This window comes from Rhinolophus hipposideros (genome assembly GCF_964194185.1).
Source record: "Rhinolophus hipposideros genome assembly, chromosome: 2".
NCBI lineage: Eukaryota > Metazoa > Chordata > Mammalia > Chiroptera > Rhinolophidae > Rhinolophus > Rhinolophus hipposideros.
The window spans coordinates 37,221,667-37,244,673 of NC_138048.1; the positions used below are offsets into that span (position 1 = coordinate 37,221,667).

The following is a 23,007-nucleotide window of genomic DNA, read 5'->3' on the forward strand; positions in this document are numbered from 1 at the left end:
GGACAGAAATATAAGACATAGTCCTTCCTTTCCTTTCATCTATGTAAATAACACACTATGGTACACAATAAATCATATATTAGCTTGGTTCTAATCAGATTGTAGCATAGATGGCTTCCCCTGGTGTTGGTGTCAAAGCCAGCATTCCTGCTAACCACAGAGTGATAGCTGGAAGGAAGACTTTAGTTTTGTTAGAGAATAGAAGGTATGAGAATGCAGTGGGATTACTACTTTCCTCTGAAGAGGACATCATCTGAGTGGACACTTCCAAACCCATGTCAGGCATAGGAATGCTTTTAGTGTTTTGAGGAATTAGTTACAAAGATTTGTCAGACTACTTAAAAACAAATATGAGAATGGTTGTATCTGGGTCGTGTGGATTTTTTAAAAAAACATCTTTATCTCTATTATTCCAAATTTTAAACACTGAACATGTATAATAAAAATATGTAGATATTTGTTCTAATTTAAGGACATTTTCAACTGAATAATTTTCTGCAGAGAGAAGTTGCAGCAAACAGCCAGAATGGGGAGGAAATTGTTCCTGTTTTGACTTTACGTTTCTTGATAACACAACTGGAATCAGCACTTAGAAACATTCAAGCTACTAATTATACTGTAAGTATTTTCTTTTTGAAAGTTTGAAATAATGGATTTGAACAACAATTTTTCGGTGAGAGAATAGCTAATGATGCATGCTTACTTTAACGTGTAGGCCAATTTGTATTTTTCCTTTTACTTCTAAAGAAAGGTACACATAAATTGATTTCCTTCATTTGTCTTGGACTATCTTATGACTCTGCATCTCTTTAATGAACCTATTCTAGTCTCCCTTTCCTACCATAAAATTATTCATCTTAAATAAAAAGAAACTTGAACTAATAAAAATGGGCTTTCCCAATTAGAAATGGAGAGTCATGAACTTCAAAAACTACTTCCTTTCCGCCTAATTATTAATCAGCTCCTCTTTCTCTTGATATTTCTATATTTGTAAAAATTGGTACTGCTTTATCTGTTATTGAGTAATCATGCAAGATAAAATTGACAAGATATAATTACATGTTCAAGGTCAAATGATTCTTTAGAAATAAATAGGAAAATCTTAGAAAAAAATAAAGCTTGCATCAAAAATTAGAACCAAATGTACAAGAGAGTGAAAGGAAAAATCAATTCTTCGAATAATTTGGATCAGTAAAGTAAACTAAATTTTGCACCCACGTAGATGATTGATTAAGAAAGGACTATCTAGTCACCAAACAAGGTTGCATGAGACAGTAAATCCCACATTATAATGATGTACAAGCAGGTGGAAAAATCATCCTTATTTTGGACTCTTAGGGCTAGTGTTCTAAGACGTGGTATACACCACCCTGAAGGAGTTCTAGATGGAGTTAAAGAGGGGCAACAAAAATGCAGCAACATCTGTATATGTATGATGGTTCTGCCTAGGGAAGCCTATAAGAGACTCAGTGCCCAAGGTTTTTATTGTGGATTGGTCATGTGGGCACCCTCTGCCTAGCATGTGTCAAAATTCCAGATGTCCAGAAGAAAATCCCAAGTGTTCAGTATAAATCACATGGTTTACACAAACAATTTAGGAATAGTGAACCACTGTTGTCAGTCAAAGAACAGTGGGGACACTCCTGAAATCCAGGTTCACAGACACCAGTAGATGGTCAGTCTTGCAAGCAGGTCTTGCTAATGGTAACCGTCTTAAGCCAGTTATGCTAACTTTTTATGCACAGGTCTGTATAGTTCTATGGGATTTTATCACAAGTGTTCGTGTAACCACTACTGCAATCAAGATAAAAGAACTCTCCCATTACCATGAAAATCTCTCTTATGATACCGCTTTGTAGACAAGCACCCCTTGTGCTCCTCACTGTCCCTAATCCCTAGTCATTTCTCCATCTCTATAATTTGGCATAGACCACTTTGAAATTAAGGAAATATCCATGTGTTTTAATTTTTCATTGAAGAAGTGATAAGCTTTATGTTGATACTCTTATAACAAAACCCACACATGGACAATAAAACACTTTGATGTAAGAGAGCATTGTATTTTTTTAAGCTGGATGTTAGATACTTGGTTGTTCATTAAATTATTACCTGAAGTGTTTTAATACCTGAAATATTATAAAATGAGAGACAAGGACAGAGAATTTTTTGAAAGGTTTAACATAGTAAATCTTGATGACATTTGCTTTTATTTTCTTTACTCAAATTCTAATGTTTCATTTCAGGATTATTGACTATCCTCTTCTTTGGGGATCATATTATGAAATACATCTAAATGCATTCTCTATAGTTATTATTCGATGATTGATAGCATGATAATTTGTACTATTTTTAATAATTATTAAATACGCCTAAGATATTTAAGCTTGCTAAGCTGAAAAGTATAATAGCTTAGTCTATATAACCAATTAAAATATATTTTTTCTTTTTAGGCACATCAGATTAATGTGGGTTATTATTTGACATTACTGTTTTTGTATGGTGTAGCACTCACTGAAAGAGGAAAGAAAGAGGTATGTAGCATATGTTATTTGCCCATTATAAATCTTTTCACATATACTGACCTCATTTTAACAAATTAAAATGTTGATTTTTGAAAATTCTCTAAAAATTGAAACCATTTAGTGACTTTTCTGTCCCATATTATTATATAGAGTAATTTGTAATACAGAGTATATAATGTATTTTGCCAGCGACTAGATTGTGAAACTAAAATTACTGATAGAGGAAATATAATTTTAGCTTATAACTTTAGTTATTTTATTTATCTTTTAAATGCTTGCCATTTTTGTAAAACAGAAAATTGTTTAGCGTATACAATACATTTTAACCTATTTTCTAGTGTAGCTTCATCTCTCTGGATTCATCTTAACCCTTTTGTAAAATATGCATTTTACCTTAAATTCTTTTTGAATAAAGTGAAGTGCAAAAAGTAAAATCTGTGAGTTAACTAGGTTGCTTCTAAGGATTCTTTTGAAGTTAACATTCTCTTTTTTAATGATTTTTCATTTTGTTTTTTTGCAACCTTGATATTTCTTTTATTTTTTTTATCTTCCCAAATCTATACTGTCTACTTGGTTTTATAAATTAAATATATAAATATGACTTGTTTATTAGGTGAAGTAGAATTTGTAAGCACCAAACGGAAAATATTTTCATTTTAAATAATTTCATGTAATGCTAATTATTTTTTTAGTGTGATATAGTAGAGAATATTTTTAAACAAGGCCATGCAACATTCTCGCCCTCCCCACCCCCGCAGGGTGACCAAGCTATTACGCCTGTTTTACTAATGATAACTAAAGAATTTATTAGAAGTGATCTTTACTTCCAGATCTATGTTGCTTATAGTCAGATGATGCTTCCCTAAAAGAGATTATAAGTGCGGTCAAGAAATCACTTATTACTTATTTGAAAAATTAGGAAGATTTGTGCTCTAATTAGAAAGAAAACTTAGGAAGAATTATAAAGACGTGCTCCCGTAGTCATCAGAAAAGCCCTTATTTTGGCTAATAATATTTGTCAGTTTTAGAAAAATAAAATTGTTGTTTTAATGTTTACTTTGAAACATGGGTCGAAGAATATCTTAAGTTCTTTTGTAAATAAATATTTTAAGCACTGAGTACATTATTTATGTATTTACATACAGAGCTGCTAGGATTAGAGATGTGAATAAATGACTGGATCAGTATCAAAGTTGCCCCAAGTTCTGTAGTTTGGAAAATAATTGTAAAAGAAAAAAAAATGTCTTTTGCATCAGCCAAACCTAGTTTTATGTTATTACAGGATTATATAGAAGCTGAGAATAAATTTCTGGTGATGAAAATGGTAATCCAGGAAAATGAAATTTGTGAAAACTTTATGTCTTTAGTTTATTTTGGACGCGGTTTGCTTCGATGTGCTCAGAAGAGGTAAGGATTTTAATTAATGTCCACTTTTTACATTGTGAAATGGAAATAAAGTTTGTAAAGTATACCAAGGATAATGACACTTGTGGTGGACTGAATTTTTTCTTCTTCACCTATTTTTAGAGATAATAATTTCTTTACTGTACTTGAGAACATTAAGTATCAGACTTGACAGGCCATGCCAGTCGAGGCAGTAGAGCATAGACAGGAACAGAGGCTTTGGTGTCTGACAGACCTTGGTTGAAATACAGTTTCTACTCAGAACTAATCTATGAGCCAAGGAAACTTAATGTTGCTAAACTTAATCTCTTTTTTTTTTTGTTATTTATAAAATGAAACTGATAGTGCCCACCTCGTAAGGAAGTTGTAGGTGATGAACGCAGTGCCCAGGACACAAGAATGCTATTCTTAGTAAATAAATGATGGTTGTAGTTATTAATATTATAACCACCACTTGGAATAGGTGTTTAAAGTATAAATGAACTTATAAAGCATCAAAAGAGTCCAAATGCTGAGTTTTAGAAGTGTTGGGTATTATATAGTTAGCGAAATTGTACGGGGAACCTATATGGACTAGCTATCCTGTTCACTCCCTAAATGGAGATACTTAGTCATTTGTAACATTCATTCATTTCAGTTGCTAAGCATTTATCATATTCTAGAGACTGTGCTAGATTTGGAGGCACAATTGTTTACAAAATAGACAGCTCCTGTTCTCATGTAACGGACAGTATTATAGACCTTAATCAAATAATTAGTTATACAAAATAATCAATTACGAAATGTGATAGAGAGTTATGAAGGAAAATACAATGAATAAGAAAAGTCTTTGTTGGAGCCCCAGCCTAGTTTGGGAATCAGAAGTCTTCCTAAGGAAATAATGTTTGGCTGAGGCCTGAAGGATGAATTAGGCAAAGATTACTTGTGGAAATTTTTGAGGTTTACTGCATTTTTAGGAGGAAATTTTTGTGAGGACCTACTATTGGATCCCTAAAAGCATCATTGTGTGATAATTCCCTGATTCTTTGCTTTATCTTCTCTCCTTTGTCATGCTTGTTCTTTACTAGGGTATCCAGAAGACTTCTCACTCCTTCTTCAGTAGCATGACGTCATCAATATAATGGGTTAGTGTGATGTCTTGCAGAATGTCAGGATGATCAACATCCCTTTAGTCTATATTGTGGAGAGAATTTGCATAGCTCTGAGACAAAATAAAGAGTGTGCACTGCTCACATATCTTTCCTCAGACATGTGAACTACTTTTTTTTGTCTTATGGGCATTGTAGAGAATCCATTTTCCAGATCGTTGTCACTAGAAAGCTCAGTCATAAGGCGTCTTTCACTTTCATCCCTGACCTAAACAGAACAACCACCACTGAGCTGATCAAAGACACCGATGCCCTTTTCACTCTGTATTTCTTACTGCATTAATGGGTGGGTCTTTCCAGGGAACGTTGTCTAGCGGTAGGTTCTGTGGTCTTACGTACTAAGTCCCTTCTAACATCCTTACCTCCCTGAGCTTTCTTTTAATACTCTGCCAAGAAATTTCCACCTCACTTACTATAGGCCATTGCTGTGTCCAAGTGGCCTTCTTAGTAGCATGTTAGCACTGGCTTCAGGTGTCCTTGCTAGGAAATTAAATCTTGAATTATGGAAGACTTGTCCCCTGTCAGTATACATTTCTCTACCCAGCTGTCTACCACTGGTTCAGCAGTCTTAAGATCCACTCCCATACATACTAGGGTTGCTTGTTGCCTTATTTGTAAACTATCTAGTTACAGAGTCATGTTCCTGCCAGTACATATTAGTCAAGTTCTGTAATTCTTATGGTGAATAAGCTTTTTCATCCTGGGCAGGGGCTCTGTGTTCCCATTTGGAGTTTGCTTTTAGCTGATCCTAGATTTATTGGTGTGTAGGCAATGAGTGGAGAGGGGGGGATCTTGAGAAGAAAGGGCATCATCTTTTGACACAGACACCTCAGATGATATTTTTGCATGATCCTTAAGTGAAGGGAGTCTGCCCTCCTCTAGCAAGGAAGAGATTTTTGCCAGCCAGAGGGTTCAGGGAAATTTGGGGATTTAGTGTTTCTAAGCATATTCACCTAAATGTCCCCATTCCAGATCTCAGAGTCTACTTGTTTCTTCAGAGCCCTGATTTTCACATAATGGTCCTGTTGAGGCTGTGCTTTTGGTCTTTGCTGCTTTTATACGCTTATGATTAAGTACTGGGCCTCATTTTCAGCAGTTTGTCCTTATGTTTAGAGTTGGTGAGGATTCTTTATATGTCACCATGGAGGCCTTTTAGCTTTCATGGAGTGTCCAGAGCTGACAGTAGTGATTCTGTCCGGGCTGTGCATTCAATCTCTTTTATGGTTTGTTGCAACTTGTGATTAAATCTGGGCCTGATTTTTTAATACAGATTATCTTTATGGCTACAGAAGATGATGGTCTCTTTAAATGCTGCCATACAGGCCTCTGTCTTTCACAGTGTGTCCTGAGTCAATAGTTGGCTAACCTGTGCCTGTCATTCTCTTCAAGGCTTCCAAGACAGTAAAAAAAAAAGCCAACCAACTCTACAGTCCCTTTAGTTACCATGGCCCTCATATTGTTCAAGCTTGAGCTATTACATAATCTAGTGTCTCCCCTTCCACCTGTATTCCATCCCAACTTACCACAGGTGAGAGTCCTAGTATTTGTATTTCTGTAGCATGCCAGAGGTTATCACCACTCTACCTGTCACAAAGAAATGGGTTACTTGTTGCCTTATTTGTAACCTATCAAGTTACAGAGTCACGTTCAAACTAACCTTATTTAATTAAAATGCCTTACAGATATAATGGAGGACTACTAGAATTTCATAAAAGCATACAAGAAATAGGAGACACAAATGATCATTGGTTTGACATAGATCCTACAGAAGATGAAGATTTACCTACAACTTTTAAAGTAAGGAATTATTTAAAAATAACATTTCATCTGTGACTAATCAGAATCATCTTTGATAAAGTGCAGTTTATGTTAACGATGTCGTATTTTATAGCAAGCACATTCTTTAATTGGAAATTAGTGTTTTAGATAAGAAACAACTTTGATTCTATTACCTAGTGCAGAATAGCAGTATGACTCAACAAGTAGAGAGGCGTGAGGTGGCTGTGTTGGCATTTCCAAATAACAAGATTACTAGTCCAGTACTTCACATGGATAAAGCTAAATGTAATAGTTAACTTCTTTTTTTCCAATTATATTTACCATTATTTTGTTGTTGATATAAATTTTAAAAGTACTAAATGCTTACCTCATAAAACTTGAAAAATATAAAAATTCCCAAAGATAAAATTCAAATTTGTCCATACCATTGTTAGTGTTTTCATTTATGCCTGTCCAGACACACACCCTGCTATTGACATTTAATTTACCTTAAACATTCCAATTTTTCATTATTATGTAAAATGATCTTTGTGTATTTCTTACATCATTCCCTTAGGATAAATTTCTAAAGGTGGAATAGTATTCACACACTTGTAAAGTTGTTGATATATATCTCCATATTTCCTCTTAGAAAGTTTGTACCAGTTTAGATTCTTAAGAAAGAGTATGAGCGTTTCCATTTTTTCACACCCTCTGGATACTCTTTACATTTCGGATAATTTTTACCCATTTGATAAGTCATTTTGGTCACATAAAATTTTTTTAAATATGAAAATTAGCTACACTAGGTTTTTATTGGTTAGTGATTGGTTTTATTGGTTAGCTTTTACTTTAAACCTTTCTACATCCTTATATTTTAGCTGACTTTAAGGCCAAATACATTCCTCAAAATAAAGAGAGATGTTTCATAAAAATACAAAATTCAATTTTCTTTTTTTTAAGATTTTTTTTTTATTGGGGAAAGGGTATAGGACTTTATTGGGGAACAGTGTGTACTTCCAGGACTTTTTCCCAAGTCAAGTTGTCCTTTCAATCTTATTTGTGGAGGGTGCCGTCGAACTGGCAACCTTATGGTTGAGAGGATGCGCTCAAATCAACTGAGCCATCTGGGAGCTCAGTGGCAGCTCAGCTCAAGGTGCCGTGTTCAATCTTAGTTACAGGGGACACTGCCCACCATCCCTTGCGAGACTCGAGGAGTTGAACTGGCAACCTTGTGGTTGAGAGCCCACTGGCCCATGTGGGAATCGAACCGGCAGCCTTCGGATTTAGGAGCATGGAGCTCTAACCACCTGAGCCACTGGGCCTGCCCCCAAAATTCAATTTTCTAGGAAGCTATAGCAATTCAAAATTTGTATATACCTAATAATATAGGCTCAAAATAGATGGGACAGACATGATAGAACTAAAAGGAGAAATAGAAAACTCCCAATCACAGTGGATTATTTTAATATGCCTATCTCAGTAATCAATAAAATAAGCAGACAATTTTTGGCATTTGTCAGGATAACCATATGACTTTAACTTTGACTTAATAAAGTAATAATTTTATATGTTTTTTTAAAATACTGATTTTCTGTACTTATTTAAAGCAGTCCTTGCCTCGGTCTTGGTGTTTTTCTCTTTTTCCTCCTTTCAAATAATTTTTCTTCATTATCCAAACTTTTTCAGTGAATTTATATTTCATGCAAAGTAATACATGTATGCAGTTGGACTCAAATAATATTAAAAGGCTTAAAAATTAACAATCTGTATTCCATCATCTCTAATTGTAGTTCTTAAGTAGAGGCAACTTCTCCCTATTCTGTAGGCATTTTTCTTTGATATTTACCTATATTTTTTGAAAAAATGGACTGCTATTTTAAAAATCTCACCATTTTGGATATTATCTTTTGACTTCCCATTGTGGAAATGAGGGTTTAGTAGCTGTCTTATATATCCCCTTCACACACATATTTCCCTTCTCCTGTCTTACTAATTAATAGCTGTAAGCTTTTATGGATCTTAGGCTTTCCTGTTATTCCTGGAAATATCTTTCCTCTGTAGAATTCTCTGTTTCTTGGATTTCAGGCTTTCCTCTTTCTGCCTTACTTCCTTGTTTTGATGGTGAAACCCCTCCAGCAGCTTCCTAGAGAAGGGTGCTTGCTTGGGAGGTAAATTTTTTGAGATGTTGCAAATCTCAAAGTAATTTATCCTTTGTGTATTTATATCTTGCCTGGGTGTAGAATTGTAAGTTGGAAATCATTTTTCTTCATTTTAAAAACTGTTTCCGCTATCTTCTAGCTATCAGTTATACTTCTGAGAAATCTGATGTCATTCTGATTCTCAGTCATTTGCTGGTAATCTGTTTTATCTTTTTTCTTTCTGGGAGTTTTTAGGATATTCTGTGTATCCTTGGTATTCTGGACTTATTTATTTATTTATTTATGGTTTTGGAACATTTTCGCGATTTATTTATTTGATGGTTTCATTTTCTGTTTTCTTTCTCAAATGTTTATTATTAGGATGCTTGACATCATGGACGGAATCTCTGATTTTCTTTGTTTCTCTATTTTTTTACTTTTTGTCTTTGTGTTCTACTTTGTAGGAGATTTTCTCAGCTTTGTCTTTCTGCATAGGGCTGATGTTCAGCCGGTACACATTAGTGCTATTATAATGTTAAAATATTTCTATTTCGTTTCTAACATAGTTGCTTCCACGAGCAGTTTCTTGAGTATGCAGCCAGCATTCCAGCTGCCCTGGACTGTCTGCCAGCCCTCTTTACCCCATATGTCCCTAAAATCCAATAAATACCTGATGTCTGATAGAGCAAACTTCTGCTATGATCCTACTTTGGCTCTAGGCCAGTATATTCTCAGTCTGTTACGATTGGTGCCTGTGCCTGTCAGCCTTCCAAACGTCTTACTTCCCAGACATTGTGATTAGTGTTTTTTAGGGAACCTAAAGGGCTATCCTGTTCCCCTTTATCCGACACTGAGGAATTCCAGGTGAATATCACCAGCGGCTTGCTCTGCCCAAAATGCTTCTATCCTCATGTGTCTCCTTAAACGAACTCACCCTGAGCAGGGAAAATAGTACCCCTAGAGATGCTGGCACACTGGTAGAGCAATGTCCTTTCATATAGTTATTATTTTTATCATTATCCTTGTTCCTATCTTTCTTTTGAATTTTTAATTTTAATGATGATTTTAGCTATTATCTACCAACAGTTTTGTTGTTGTTGTTGTTGTTGTGAATGTTTCTTTATTTTTTTAAAAAACATCCTGTTCTTTTTTCAAGAATGGATAGTATTTAGAGGTAAATGTTAGCCAGATCATGGAAGGCCTTATAAGCCACATAAAGGACTCAGGTTCATTCTTGAGGTTAATGTGTAATCCCTGAAGATTTTTAAACAATGGGATGATATAATCAAACTATAATAAAACATGCATTATAGAATTTAGGACTTCAAATAGTTTCTGTATTTAGGGTAAGGAAGGAGTTAAGAAAGTTAGAAAACTAATAAAATAGTTACCAGTTGGAGTTAGTGTTCTAAAGAAAAACAAGGGGCTAGGATAGAGAAAATAGAGAACACACAAATACACTCATAAACCTACATATATCCATATTTCTCTATTTGTATATATGCCTAAATGTGTGTGTGTCTGTGTGTGTAGTGGTTAGGAAAATCCTCTCTGGGACGTGATATTTAAGTTGGAATCTAGATAAATGGAATAGAGTGTGAAAAGGTCCTTTTATGTTTTGAAGAGCAAGTCTGAAGAACTGGAAAAATAAAACTATGTGAATTTTATAGTGAGTGAGACTAGAGATGAATTTGAAGAGATGGATCAGAAATAGCTAGATATATTAGTGGATTCAGATTCTGCAGGGTCTGCACACCTTGCAGTCAGTCCTAGGAAGGGTTCTGGATTTTGTATTAGGTACAGTGGGAAGCCTTTGAAGGCTTTTAAGCAAGGAAATGATAATGATCTTTTGCTTCTGTGTAGTGCTTTGGAGCAGTCAAGGAACAGGGCGGACCAATTAGGTCGCTGTGAAAGTCGGTAAACTAGGGAAGGCCTAGGGTAGCAATGGAGATAGAAATGGAAAATTTTGCAATGTATGTTGGAAGAACACTCAGTAGTTGCTGATTTATTATATGTGAAGAGTTACAGAATCCATTATGCAATGGATGACTTCAAGATTTTTGGCCTAAAGCTGAATAGATAGTGGTAGATGAGACTGATGTAACTCCCACGAGGGCTAAGTATTAGCCTGTTAAGTTCACTGCCATATCCTTAATATCCCTTAACATTTATAAAGCCCTGGCCCACAAGTCACTCAGTAAATATTTGTTGAATGAATGAATGCTTAAGATTGGGGACAGGAGATAAGGAACAGGTTTGGTAGGAGACGCAGTAGATCAGTGGTGAACTACTAAGTCTGAGATCTGTGAAACTGCGGTAGCTAAATACACACTACGAGTCCTACTCTTTTGTTTTTGGCATCTCCACTTGGCTGTTGGCTATCCTGACAGGATATACTACCTTCATACTGATAGGTCATTGAATGCTTTTCCTTTCTTTATTATCTTGATATTGGATCAATTTAAAATTCTGAGTGCCACTGAAAGAATGTTATGGTGACTAGATTCATAAAATATTCTATAGAAGTTTATCTGTCATGTTGTACACCATCAGTGTGTCAGAAGTAATACTATTAATATTTGAAATCTTATAAAACTACCTCTCTGAGGGGTAAGTATTACGAACCTGGTTTGAGGATCAGGTTTTTGACTTAAACTCTCTAATGTGTTTCACCTATGTTTAATCAGCATTTTAAAATTCAGGAAATTGCATTCCAAATTGTAACTCTAAGCATTGGAAGCCTGTTTCTGTACTCTACTTTTTCTCATTGTGACAGTGAATGGCATATTGCCCCAGTGCAGTAGTTCCACTGCCAACATGGGGTCTTGGAAGCCAGTTCTAGCAAAGACTCTCCCGGGCTCCTAGTGATTTCTTATCTCTCTGTATATAGGTAATTCTTGATAGGAACATGCCAGGTGCTCTGCATTAAGTTAGGATTGTGAAGTGAGGTATAGCTTCAAACATAAGACTTTTTTCCTTCTCCATGTTTATATTCAATAAGAAATCCAGTATTTCTGTTTTAGGGCCTTCCTATATGTTGTTTACTTTGAACGACAGAAATACATTCTATTACTATTTAAAAAAACACACACACACAATGCCTTCAAAAAGTAGTATGATGTATGAGTATTGATGTATGAGTCTTGATGTACGAGTATTACTTAAAAGTACATTAAACAAAATATTGGAAGTGTTGTAGTCTTATTACTAATTCATGAGATTTATTTTTATTTTTGAAATCTAGGATCTTCTTAATGATTTTATCAAGACAACTGAAAGTAATATAATGAAGCAGAGCATTTGCAGTTATCTGGATTGTGAGCGATCTTGTGAAGCTGACATTTTAAAGAACACCAATTATAAGGTACTAGAATTATCAATTAACTGAGTATTTTTTAAAACTTAATTGTACAATTAAACTTAGATAAAAATCATGTTGTCATGCATCAACATAGTGTTTAAAAAGAGTTCTTAGTTTAATTATAGTGGTAATGCTGTTGAGAAATTGAGTATCTCTGAGAACTTAGAATTATAGTGAGCTGAAATTATTTATATTCTGTGAGTCAATAAAAGATTGAATTTGTTTTGCTAAGGTTTTTGTAATATTTGCATGTCTCTGAAGTTATACTTCATATCTTTGCCATCATACAGTGGAAATTATCTAAAATATTCTTTATAGTTAGAAATGTTATTTTATATTTATTTAAAATGCACCTTACTAAGGGGAAAAGTTGTCACTCCTCAAGAATTATGTTACTAAGTAAGTGATCATTGTCTCTTCTATGGGCCTTGGGGAAGAAAAATATAACTAGCCTTGATTTGAAGAAATTCAACAGAATACTTCAAGTCTTGTTTTCACTGGGCCTATCAGAGTAAGACTGTGGGAAATCACACGATGGGATGAGATGTGACTATCAGGGCAACTCTGACACCACCTCTTGAAGATAATGGAACTCTCAATTGAAAGGAATGGACATCCTGGAACAAAGCATGTAGCTATATGGGGGAGGGGAGAGAGCTGCCTGAAAACCATCCATCTGTGGGAATGACAGTGAGGAAGGTTTTTATGTGACTTTTTGTTTTTGTAAAAAGGAAAACTCGGAAAGACTGAAAGAATACATTGTATATCTGGATTACAAATAAAAAATGACTGTTATAATGGGAAAATAAAAAAAGAAAGGCATGATGTGTACAGTAAATGGGGTAGGTGGGGAGGAGAAGAAAGCCAACATATATTCATTAGGGTAAATCAGGATTTGGGCAGTGGGGCTGGTGAAGTACAGTGCTTAGGGTGGGGCAAGTTCAGACTCGGTTTAGGTGACATGGTGATAATGGTTATGGTTTCCCAGGGAGGCATCAGGGTTTGAATCACACAGACAGTATGTAGCAGCACAAAGTCCTGGCCACAAAATTTCGATTTTTGTCATCTAAGCAGTCTAACTATTTAAAGGAGGCAGAGCTGTAGTTTCCAGGGAGGGCACACTGGGAAGGACAAGAAACATGAAAAGTGACTTAAGGTGGTGTTTTCTCTATTGACAGGAATTCCTATTTCCATGTCAACAGCTTACTTTCACTCTTTTCCAGGGATTTTTTCAGTTAATGTGCAGTAAAAGCTGCTGTGTTTATTTCCATAAAATTTGTTGGAAAAAGTTCAAGAATTTAAAATACCCAGGTGAAAATGATCAGGTATTTTATTTGTTTTTCCTTCAAAACTTTACTACAGCATTTCTTCCTCTATCCTTTTCTCTCTTTTCCTCTTTCCCCTTCATTTCTTCTGCCCACATCCTTCCTCTTCTGTTTTTCTCCTTCCATTTTTCGTTCCCTATTCTCTTTGATGCTTTCCCCTTCAGTATGTCTTGTTCATCATCACCAGTTATTAAACAGATCTGTGTAGGGGATACTCTACTAGTTACCTTGCTTAGTGGTTTCTGTCAACTTGTTCCTTTCCTTACAGAAGTTTATACTCTTAAGAATAGAAACAGTGGCCTTCATTTCAAATGCATAAAAGAAGCTGCAAAACTGTTATTCTCTGGGAGCATTTGAGAACTTGCTTCCTGCTATATGTTGTCAGTTTGTGTCTAAAAAACTCTTATAGAAATTAAAAAAAAATAGAATTATTATTGCATATATTCACACCAAGATTAGAATTGCTAAATAAACTAACGGAAATGACAATTATCAGTTTCTGTTTTTAGGGTAGAGAACAATGACAAATTTTATAGTCTTCAAAAATCTATCTGTAATTATTTATATTTTCCTAATGTCATACTGCTAAATTGAATTCTTTGCCACTAAAATTAAATTAAAAATCCAAAACCCAATTCTATATTAATTACTTTTCCGTAAGCTAATGACCATAAGTTGGGCCTAGAGTGTTTGGTTCTTGAGTGTTTACATTGTACAAACCAAAAACCCTAATAAAGCAATTGTGTGTGGTGTAGTCGAGCCATTGTATATGGAGTTGGGAAATCTGGGTTCAGGTCCACATTAAACCACTTACTACTTTTTTTTACATTAGGCTGGCAATTTAACTGCTCTGAGACTTATTTTTCTAAGTGAGGGTAGTAATATCTACTTCATAAGGTTGTTATGAGGATTAACAGATAAAACAGATGAACTTGCATTGTTTTACACTGTGAAAATCATGTGTAAAGATTATTATTCACTTGTTTAAGCACTGTGTACTTTTTACTTTCTTTGATTGTAATCAATATTGCTCAACTTTAGAAAGAGAAGTAAAAGAAAACTAAGGAATTTAACAAGAGGAAATAAAGTCAGAACCAGAAAAAGGACTTAACATTTTTATTCTTTCCTTTTCCCTGGGATCTTCATGTATCTGACAGAAATTCAGTATTCCTTTTTATGCTTACTTAAGTAGAACATTTTACTTGAAGCGTCTTTCCCTGTGGACAACGACCACATGTCAGGTTGTAATATAACTATGTGGAGATTTTGAAATAGAAATGATGAGAGAGAAAAGTGCGATCATGCATTTTAAATAGGAAATTCATTGATGCATGAGATGGACTGTCTTTGAACAGCTAACTCTCAAATGTTTATTTACATCTTTTATTTTGCCATCTAGTAATCTCTGCTTCTAACTTTATTTAAATATCATCAGATTTGCACATCAGTAATCTTTTTCTATTTTTGGTTTGTATTATTTTTTCTTATGATTTTTTTTGTTGTTTTTTTTATTGATAACTTTAGAGTTTTAGTGGGAAAAAATGTTTGAAGGAAGGCTGTACAGGTGACATGGTAAGGATGCTACAGTGTGATGTACCTGGGATTGTTAAAATCTTGGTGAGTATCTTTTTCTTATTTTTCTTGCTTTCTTTCACTGGAATGGTATTTTCAACTTCAAACACATTTAGGAATCATAATAGTATTCTAGCCTAATTCTCCTTGATGGTGACTAAACTCTGACCTTTCTATTGCTTTGATTTCTCCAAAATAGTATTTAAGTAGTCCTTAAGAATAGGAAAATTAAAAAAAATAAAGACGCGTTAGCGAGCGCTTGCAGGTGCGTGTGCGCATATGCACACCCACATGCAGAGAGAGAGAGAGAGAGAGAGAGAGAGAGAGAGAGAGAGAGAGAGAGAGAGAGAGAGAAACAGACAAAGCAGTCCATAGCTCTACCAAGGAGAAAAATCTGTCATGAACCAAGGATGATAATCTAATTCTATGCCAGTGAAGGTTAAAAATACTTTTGGAATTTCTGAACCTTTTTTAGTCTGTAAGTATTTTCCTATGAAAGTATCTATAGAAATCACATATAGTGTCTGTTACATAAAATGCACTCAAATGGTATCCATTTTTTCAATTAATGAATGGCTTGTTGAATTTCCATTAAGGAAATAGACCAAAATTATAAATAGAAATATATGTTATTTCTTTCTTTATCTTTAGTTGCACTCTTTGTATTTCAGATTTGGCATCCTACAGTGATGTAAAGTAGAACTTTTTAAGATCAATTCTAGTTTGTTGCTTGATTAGGATTGTTTATGGCTCTCTTTGTTACTTCTGTTTTATTCATTTTATATTTTATATATAGCTTCATTCTCATTGTGTTTTTACAAACATTAAGGCTAAGAAGTAACATTAAAGAATTTTGAAAATTCAACTGCTTTAGGGCTATTTTTTTTCCATCACTTGCAGTTTGAAGTTGTGAGAAAGGATGAATATATAACCATTGAAAATTTAGGAGCAAGGTAAGCTTGAAATAAAATATTCTCCTTTTTTACTGAGCATGTATATATTTTTCAGTTGCTTCTTCTGTGTTTTTGTCATTTGTTGGAGCACCATTAAATTTAAAGGTATTATTTTGTGTGAAAAAATTGTATTTAATCGACATTTAACTCCCGTTCTCTCTTTCCATTTTGTAACATTTAAATTCTAAAGCGGGAAAGGAGAAATTATGTTAATACTTTTCCTCTAAGTGTGAAAATAATCTTTTCCTGAAAATCAAACATATTTTTGTTAAAGTTATTCAAATTAAGTTACGATATAAAAACTTTTTCCTAACTTTGAAAACTGACTCAGGCCTCTGAGCTTATCTGAATATCCTGTTTTTTAGATGACAAAACTTTATTGCAGAAAAATATATAGTATAAGCTGGGAATTCACAGAGGTGTAGAGTGTTGCTATTGAAATTAGAAATTTCATTATAAAAATTTCTCCTAACCCATCAATTCTCTTTTCTTCTGTTTAAAGTATGAATGCCTACCATTTTTCAATCTACCAGGGACATTGCACCGATATCTAAGGCATTAGGTTTCCCTTAGAAGCTAATGAAAGCCAAATCTTTAACTTTAGCATCGATCTCACCACTAAAATCTACATGTATCTACCTGCATGCTGAATATCTCTACTTTTATTTTTCAAAAAGATCTATAGTTCAGCAAGTCTGCAACTGGACTTACAATCTTTCTTCCCAGCACTGCTCTGTTAACATTTTTTAAACCCGCTCAATTCGACTTTTTAAATACACTGTAAATGTCTCTTTACTTTTGCCTCTGCACATCCACTAAAGTAAATGACGTTATTATTTCTCACTTGGAATTCTGAAACAGCTCCTAAACTGGTCTTTCTGTCCCTAACCATATCTTTCTCCAGTTTGTTGTTTACATAGCCATCAAGATCACTTTTCTAAAATGAAGATTGAAATATATCACTTTCTGCTTGAAAATCTTTCAGAGGCTTCTTATTACTCTTGTGTTCAGACTCCTAACTTGGCTCTAAAGGCATTTCTGTCCCTGCTAACCTCACTAGTGTCATCTCTTGTCACTCTTTTCTTACGATATATGCACCAGCCACGCTAGGCTTCTTTGTTCTAGTTCTTAATTGTGCTGTCCATTTTACCCCCAGGTCTTGGCCTAGACTGTTCTACTCCTTTGGCTTTGTCGGGTTAAAGCTTCTGGAAAGCATTCCTTACATTAGATTAGGTGTTTCTATCATGTATTCCCTCTACTTCTTCTCTTTTAAACATTTACTTTACTAACAATTGTCACCCCAATGAACGTTAATTAAAAAAACAAAAACAAAAACATTTACTATGTTTTATTATATTTTTTGGCTATCTTCATTTAACTATAACCTCTCTGAGAGCAAGAACTTCATTTTGCTTCCTACTATAATCCCAGTACATGGCATAATACCTGGTATATAGTAGGTACTGAATAAATACAGGACAGATGTAGAGGTTATGAATTCCATTGTTCTGCAATGGGTATGTTACTTTTGTTTTGACAGGCAGTTAACTTGGTTAGATATGAATTGTGAGCTCTTTTCGGGTGGTGTGGTTCCTGTCTCAATTCAGATCTTTTGCCTTAGCTGAGCTGCTTTGAGTCTATTCTACATATGTGTGGTTCAGCAGTCAGCCAGAGATTGGGCTAGAAAGAATTTGGGCATCTCTTCTGACTCTTTCCCTTGTGGAATTCCCCACCTCTCTTCAGAAACCATGGTTACCTGGCATCAATTTTCTAGTTCCTTCATCCACGGAGACCTTTGTTTTCCACCAGGCTATACTTAGCCCCAGGCTAAAAGCTCTAATATTGATGAATTTGCAACCTTATTTTATATAGTCCTTTCCTCTGAGCGTGTAACCACCCCGTCAGAGTGGGTTTGTTCCTTACACACTCCAGTCCCTTCAGGGAATTGCTTTTCCTAAGTTTCCTAAGTTTTGTAATTGTTTTCTGTGGGAGATTCCTCTGGTAACTGGATCTTATTACCAAAAGTGGAAGAGCTACTTCATGGGGTTTTATGAATGAATGACAAAATGTTTGATTATTTTTTTATACTTTAAAATGCTTTATTATTTTTAAAACATACATAAACAAAAGCTCACAATATATAAATGCAGAATTTAGTAAATAATTATAGAGAAAACTTTTGTGGCCCCACCCAAGTCAACAAATAGAATTTTGCCTCTACTCTCCCACAACTTCTCTTCTCCCTAGGTAACTGTTATCCTGACCTTCGCAGGAACCATTTCCTTACTATTCTTTATAAATGTACTAATTATAAATGCATTTTTAGATGCTGAAGTTTTTTAGAGGTCAGGTTTTTCAAGCTATAGTTTATATACACTAAAATTCACTCTTTAAAAATGTACATTTAAATGAATTTCTTTGTGTAACAGTTGGGTAACTACTACTATGATCAAGATGCAGAATATTTCCATTATCCCAAAAGGTTCCTCCAAAACAATTTTCGTAGTCATTCCTCTCCCCCAACCTCCAAACCCTGGTAACCGCTGATAGGATTTTTGTCCTGATAATCCTCAAAAATTCCTGATGCTTTCCCTTGATTGTGCTGTATATTATAATAGGAAAGCCTTTTGTATCTGGAGTTTTTCGCTTAGTATAATGCCTTTGAGATCCATCCATGTTGTAGTAGTTCATTTTTGTTTGTTGCTGAGTAGTCTTCCATTATATAGGTGTACCATAACTTATTTATTCATTCAACAGCTGATGACACTTGAGTTGTTTCTGGTTTTTTGGCCATTATAAATAAAGCTGCTATAAATAGTCATGTATTACTCTTTGTGAAGCATATGCTTTTATTTCTTTTGGATAAATTCCTAGAAGCAGGATTTCTGAATTATATGGTATGTATTTAATAGAAGACTGCCAAACTGTTCGCAAAATAGCTGTGCATTTTATCATTCTTGCCAGCAGTATAGGAGAATTCTAGTTTCTCTGCATCCTCTCCAGCACTTGGTATTGTCAATTTAAAAAATTTCATCCGTGTTAATAGATTTGTAATGGTATCTTATTATGGTTTTAATTTGCACTTGCTATATGACTAATGTAGTTGAATATCTTTTCATGTTTTTATGTGCTACCTGTATATCTTCTTTGGTGAATTATCTGTTTAAATATTTTTCATTGTTTTCATTGGATTGTTAGTCTTATATTTGAGTTGAAAAGTATCTTTATATATTCTGGATACAAATTCTTTATCTAATATATATTTTAAAAATATTTTATCCCAGTCTGTGACTTGTCTTTTTATTTTGTAACACATATCTGTCAAAAAGCAGAAATTATTAATTTTAGTAGTCTAACTTATCAGTTGTTTGTTTTATGTTTTATGCTTTTTGTATTCTATTTAAGAAAATGTATCTAAGTCAAAAATCACAAAGATTTTTCTCCTGTATTTTCTCTAGCAATTTTTATAGTTTCAGGTTTTACATTTAGATTTATAATCCATTTTGGGTTATTTTGCATATGGTGGTGTATCATTAGTTTGATGTAGTCCTACTTGTTTATTTTTGCTTTTGTTGCTTGTGCTTTTGGTGTCAAATCCAAAAAACTGTTGCCAAGTCCAATGTAAAAGTAATGCTGCTTTTCTCATGCTGTTTTCAAAATTCTGTCTTTGTCTTTTGTCAATTTAATTATAATGTGCCTCGATGTAGTCTTTTTCTGCGGTCCTTTGAGCTTCATGAATCTGGATGTTCATTTCTCTCCCCTAGTTTTGTAAAGGGACTTTATTTTTTTAAATAGCCGTTCTGTCCCTTTCTCTTTTTCTTCTCTTTCTGGGATTCCCATATGCATATATTGTTTCTTTTGTTGTTGTCCCGTAAGTCTGTGAGTTTTCTTCACTCTTTTTCATTCTTTGTTCTTTTTGCTCCTCTGACTAGGTAATTTCAAATGATCTGCCTTTGAATTCTGGTTGAGTTTATTATTGAAGCTTTCTGTTGAATTCTTCATTTTAGTCAGTGATTCTTCAGCACTAGGATTTCTGGGTTTTTTTGATTTTGTTTTTAATGATTTCTATTTCTTTGTTGAACTTATTTTGTTCTGCATTGTTTTCCCAATTTCATTTAGTTGTCTGTGTGTTCTTGTAGTTCACTGAACTTCTTTAAGAGGGTTGTTCTAAATTCTTTGTTAGATAGTTCATATCTCCATTTCTTTAGGGTAACTTATTGGAGGTCTTTTAGTTTCTTTTGGTGGTGTTGTGCTACTTGGTTCTTCATGATTTTTGTATCCATTCATTGGTATCTGCACATTTGAGTGTATGGTGTCTTCTTGCAAACTTTACAGGTTTGTTTTGGCAGGGAAAGACCTTCACCAGTCAGCTCAGCTTGGGGTACTGGATGAGTTAGCTGGTACTGTCTATGGACAGGTGGAACTTCCTATTGCATTCTTTAGTTATGTGAAGCCACAGTCTACGCTTTATGTGGGGTCCTACTGGCTAGGCTTTATGGTTGGATGAGGGTGGGGTCCTACTGGCTGGGCTTTATGGTTGGATGGGGCATTGGCTGGGCTCCATATTCAAGGGGCTGCTGGGTGGGCACCATGGTCAGGTGGGGCTGGTGACTATGTTCCACAGTTAGGTAGGGCCACCAGTTATGCTCTGCAATCACCTCTGGTGAGGCAGGTTCACAGACTTTGATCCTTGACAGAGCATTGGCACTGGTTGGATTCTGTGATTGGGCAGGGCTACAGGCCATAGTCCGCAATTGCTTCTGGTCAAATGGGGCCTCCCTGACCGATGGTACCACTGCTAGCTTTCATATTCAGGTGGGGCATAAGCCAGGCTTCCTGGTCAAATGGGGTCTCAGGCTGTGCTCTGAGATCAGGTAGGGCTACAGGCTGCACTTCGCAATCGGGTAGGCTGTTGGCTGTCCTCTGCTATTAGATGAGGTTGCTGGCTTGGGTGATTCTTGCTAAATTTGAGCTCTTGAGGGCATGAACAAGTGTGGGGCCTACGTGACAAAGAGCTCAGAGGAGCCTGACTAGAGTTTGGTCAAGGAGAGAATCTTTATCACTGAATTCAATTTTCTAATATGTTTAAAAGATTTCTGCCCTATGTTCCTTAGGGAAATTGATTCGCACTTTTCTTCTGGTACTGTCTTTCTCTGGGTTTGGTATCGGGGTAATGCTGTCCTCCTAAAATGAGTTTGAAAATGTTTCCACTTCTGTTTGGTCAAAGAGTTGCTGAGAATTGGTCCTGTCTCTTTTATAAATGTTTTAAACATTCATCAGAGAAGCCATTTGGAACTAGAATTTGTGTTGTGGGTTTAAGTACTAATTAAAAAGTACTAATTAAATTTCTTTAAAATAAAGAAGGCACCAAAGAATATATGCACATTTTAAGAAAGGAAAACACTGTATTACAATTGTAATACTCAATATATACCGATAACAAAAGATAAATACAAGTCACTTTTGACTTCTGCAATTACAAGAGGTGCTCAAAGTGGTTACCATCAGCGTCATTTTAATACAGTTTTTTCCATTCTTAAAATGTGTTACATTTTTTTGGCACCCTCTGTATATATGGCTATTAAGATTATTTTGTCTTGAGCTTTAGTGGTTTGTATTTTTCAAGGAATTTGTCAGTTTCATCCAAGTTATATTTATTGGCATAAAGTTATTCATAATATTCCATATGATCCCTTTAATGTCTGTAGATTCTGTAGTAATGTCACTTTTTTCATTCCTGATGTTGGCAATTTATGTCTTTTTTTCTTTTTTTATTGATCATTTAGAGGTTTAATAATTTTGTTGCCTTTTTTAAAGAATTAGTTTTTTATTTCATTGATTTTCTCTATTATTTTTCTGTTTTTACTTTATTGATTTCTGTTCTTACCTTTGTTATATGTTTGTTTCTGCTTGCTTTGGGTTCAGTTTGCTCTTCTTATTTCTATTTTTTTGAGATTAAAGTTTCATGATTGATTTGAGACCGTCCTTCTTTACCAGCTGATTTCCCTTTATGGACTGCTTTTGCTGTGTTTCTTCATACATTTTGATATGTATGTTTTTTTAAACTTTTTCAATTAGAATTGTTTTCTGATGTGTGTGTGTGTGTGTGTGTGTGTGTGTGTGTGTGTTGTTTAATTGTGAAATATTAGGGATATTTCAACAATCTTTCTAGATAAAAACCCTAGTTTAATTGCCTTGTGGTCACATAACATATTTTCTAGCATTACAGTCTTAAAATTTGTGAAGATTTGTTTTATGGCCCATAATAATGTTTATTTTGATGTACGTCTCGTGCATTTGAAAAGAATCTGTGTTCTACTTTTGTTTAGGGGAGTATTCTATACATTCAACAAGTTGGTTTATTAGTTTTTCAGTATTCTATATCAATACTGATTATCTGTTTACTCTGTCAGTCGCTAAGAGGGAGATGTTGAAGTCCAATATCAATATTTTATGTTTTTTGTCTATTTGTATATTTTGAAGCTTGTTTACTAGATTCTACATAGATATGTAGGATTACTGTTGTTTTTTCTTGATGATTTGACTCATTTATCCTTATGTAACATCCCTTATTATCCTTGATAGTATCCCTTTTTTAATCCTTTTTTTTTTGTCTGATGTTCATATAGCTATTATAGTTTTCTTTTGATTAGTATTTGTGGTGTATATTTTTCTGCATCCATTTACTTCAATCAATATATGTCTTTGTATATAGAGTTTATTATAGACAGCATAGGTCTTGCTTTTTTTATATTCAACTTAACAATGTCTGTCTTTAAATTGGGGTATTTATTCCATTTAAATGTGTAGTAATTCTTGATAT

The 23,007-nt window shown here is 34.4% G+C and overlaps 1 protein-coding gene across 8 annotated transcripts in view; it reads left to right on the forward strand.

Moving 5' to 3' along the window:
* Positions 1–23,007, forward strand: part of DZIP3 (DAZ interacting zinc finger protein 3) — a 93,675-nt gene that overhangs the window by 25,389 nt on the left and 45,279 nt on the right. For 7 of the 8 annotated variants that reach the window (XR_013994614.1, XM_081068382.1, XM_081068386.1 and 4 more), the window contains exons 5-12: positions 502–618; positions 2,451–2,531; positions 3,805–3,929; positions 6,757–6,871; positions 12,218–12,337; positions 13,558–13,659; positions 15,184–15,276; positions 16,132–16,184. Coding sequence is in view for 7 of the 8 variants with exons in the window: in XM_081068382.1 (XP_080924508.1) it covers positions 502–618; positions 2,451–2,531; positions 3,805–3,929; positions 6,757–6,871; positions 12,218–12,337; positions 13,558–13,659; positions 15,184–15,276; positions 16,132–16,184 (806 nt within the window). In the remaining variant the exon portion in view is untranslated. The remainder of the gene's footprint in view (positions 1–501; positions 619–2,450; positions 2,532–3,804; positions 3,930–6,756; positions 6,872–12,217; positions 12,338–13,557; positions 13,660–15,183; positions 15,277–16,131; positions 16,185–23,007) is intronic. The other variant, XM_081068388.1, reaches the window with a different exon arrangement.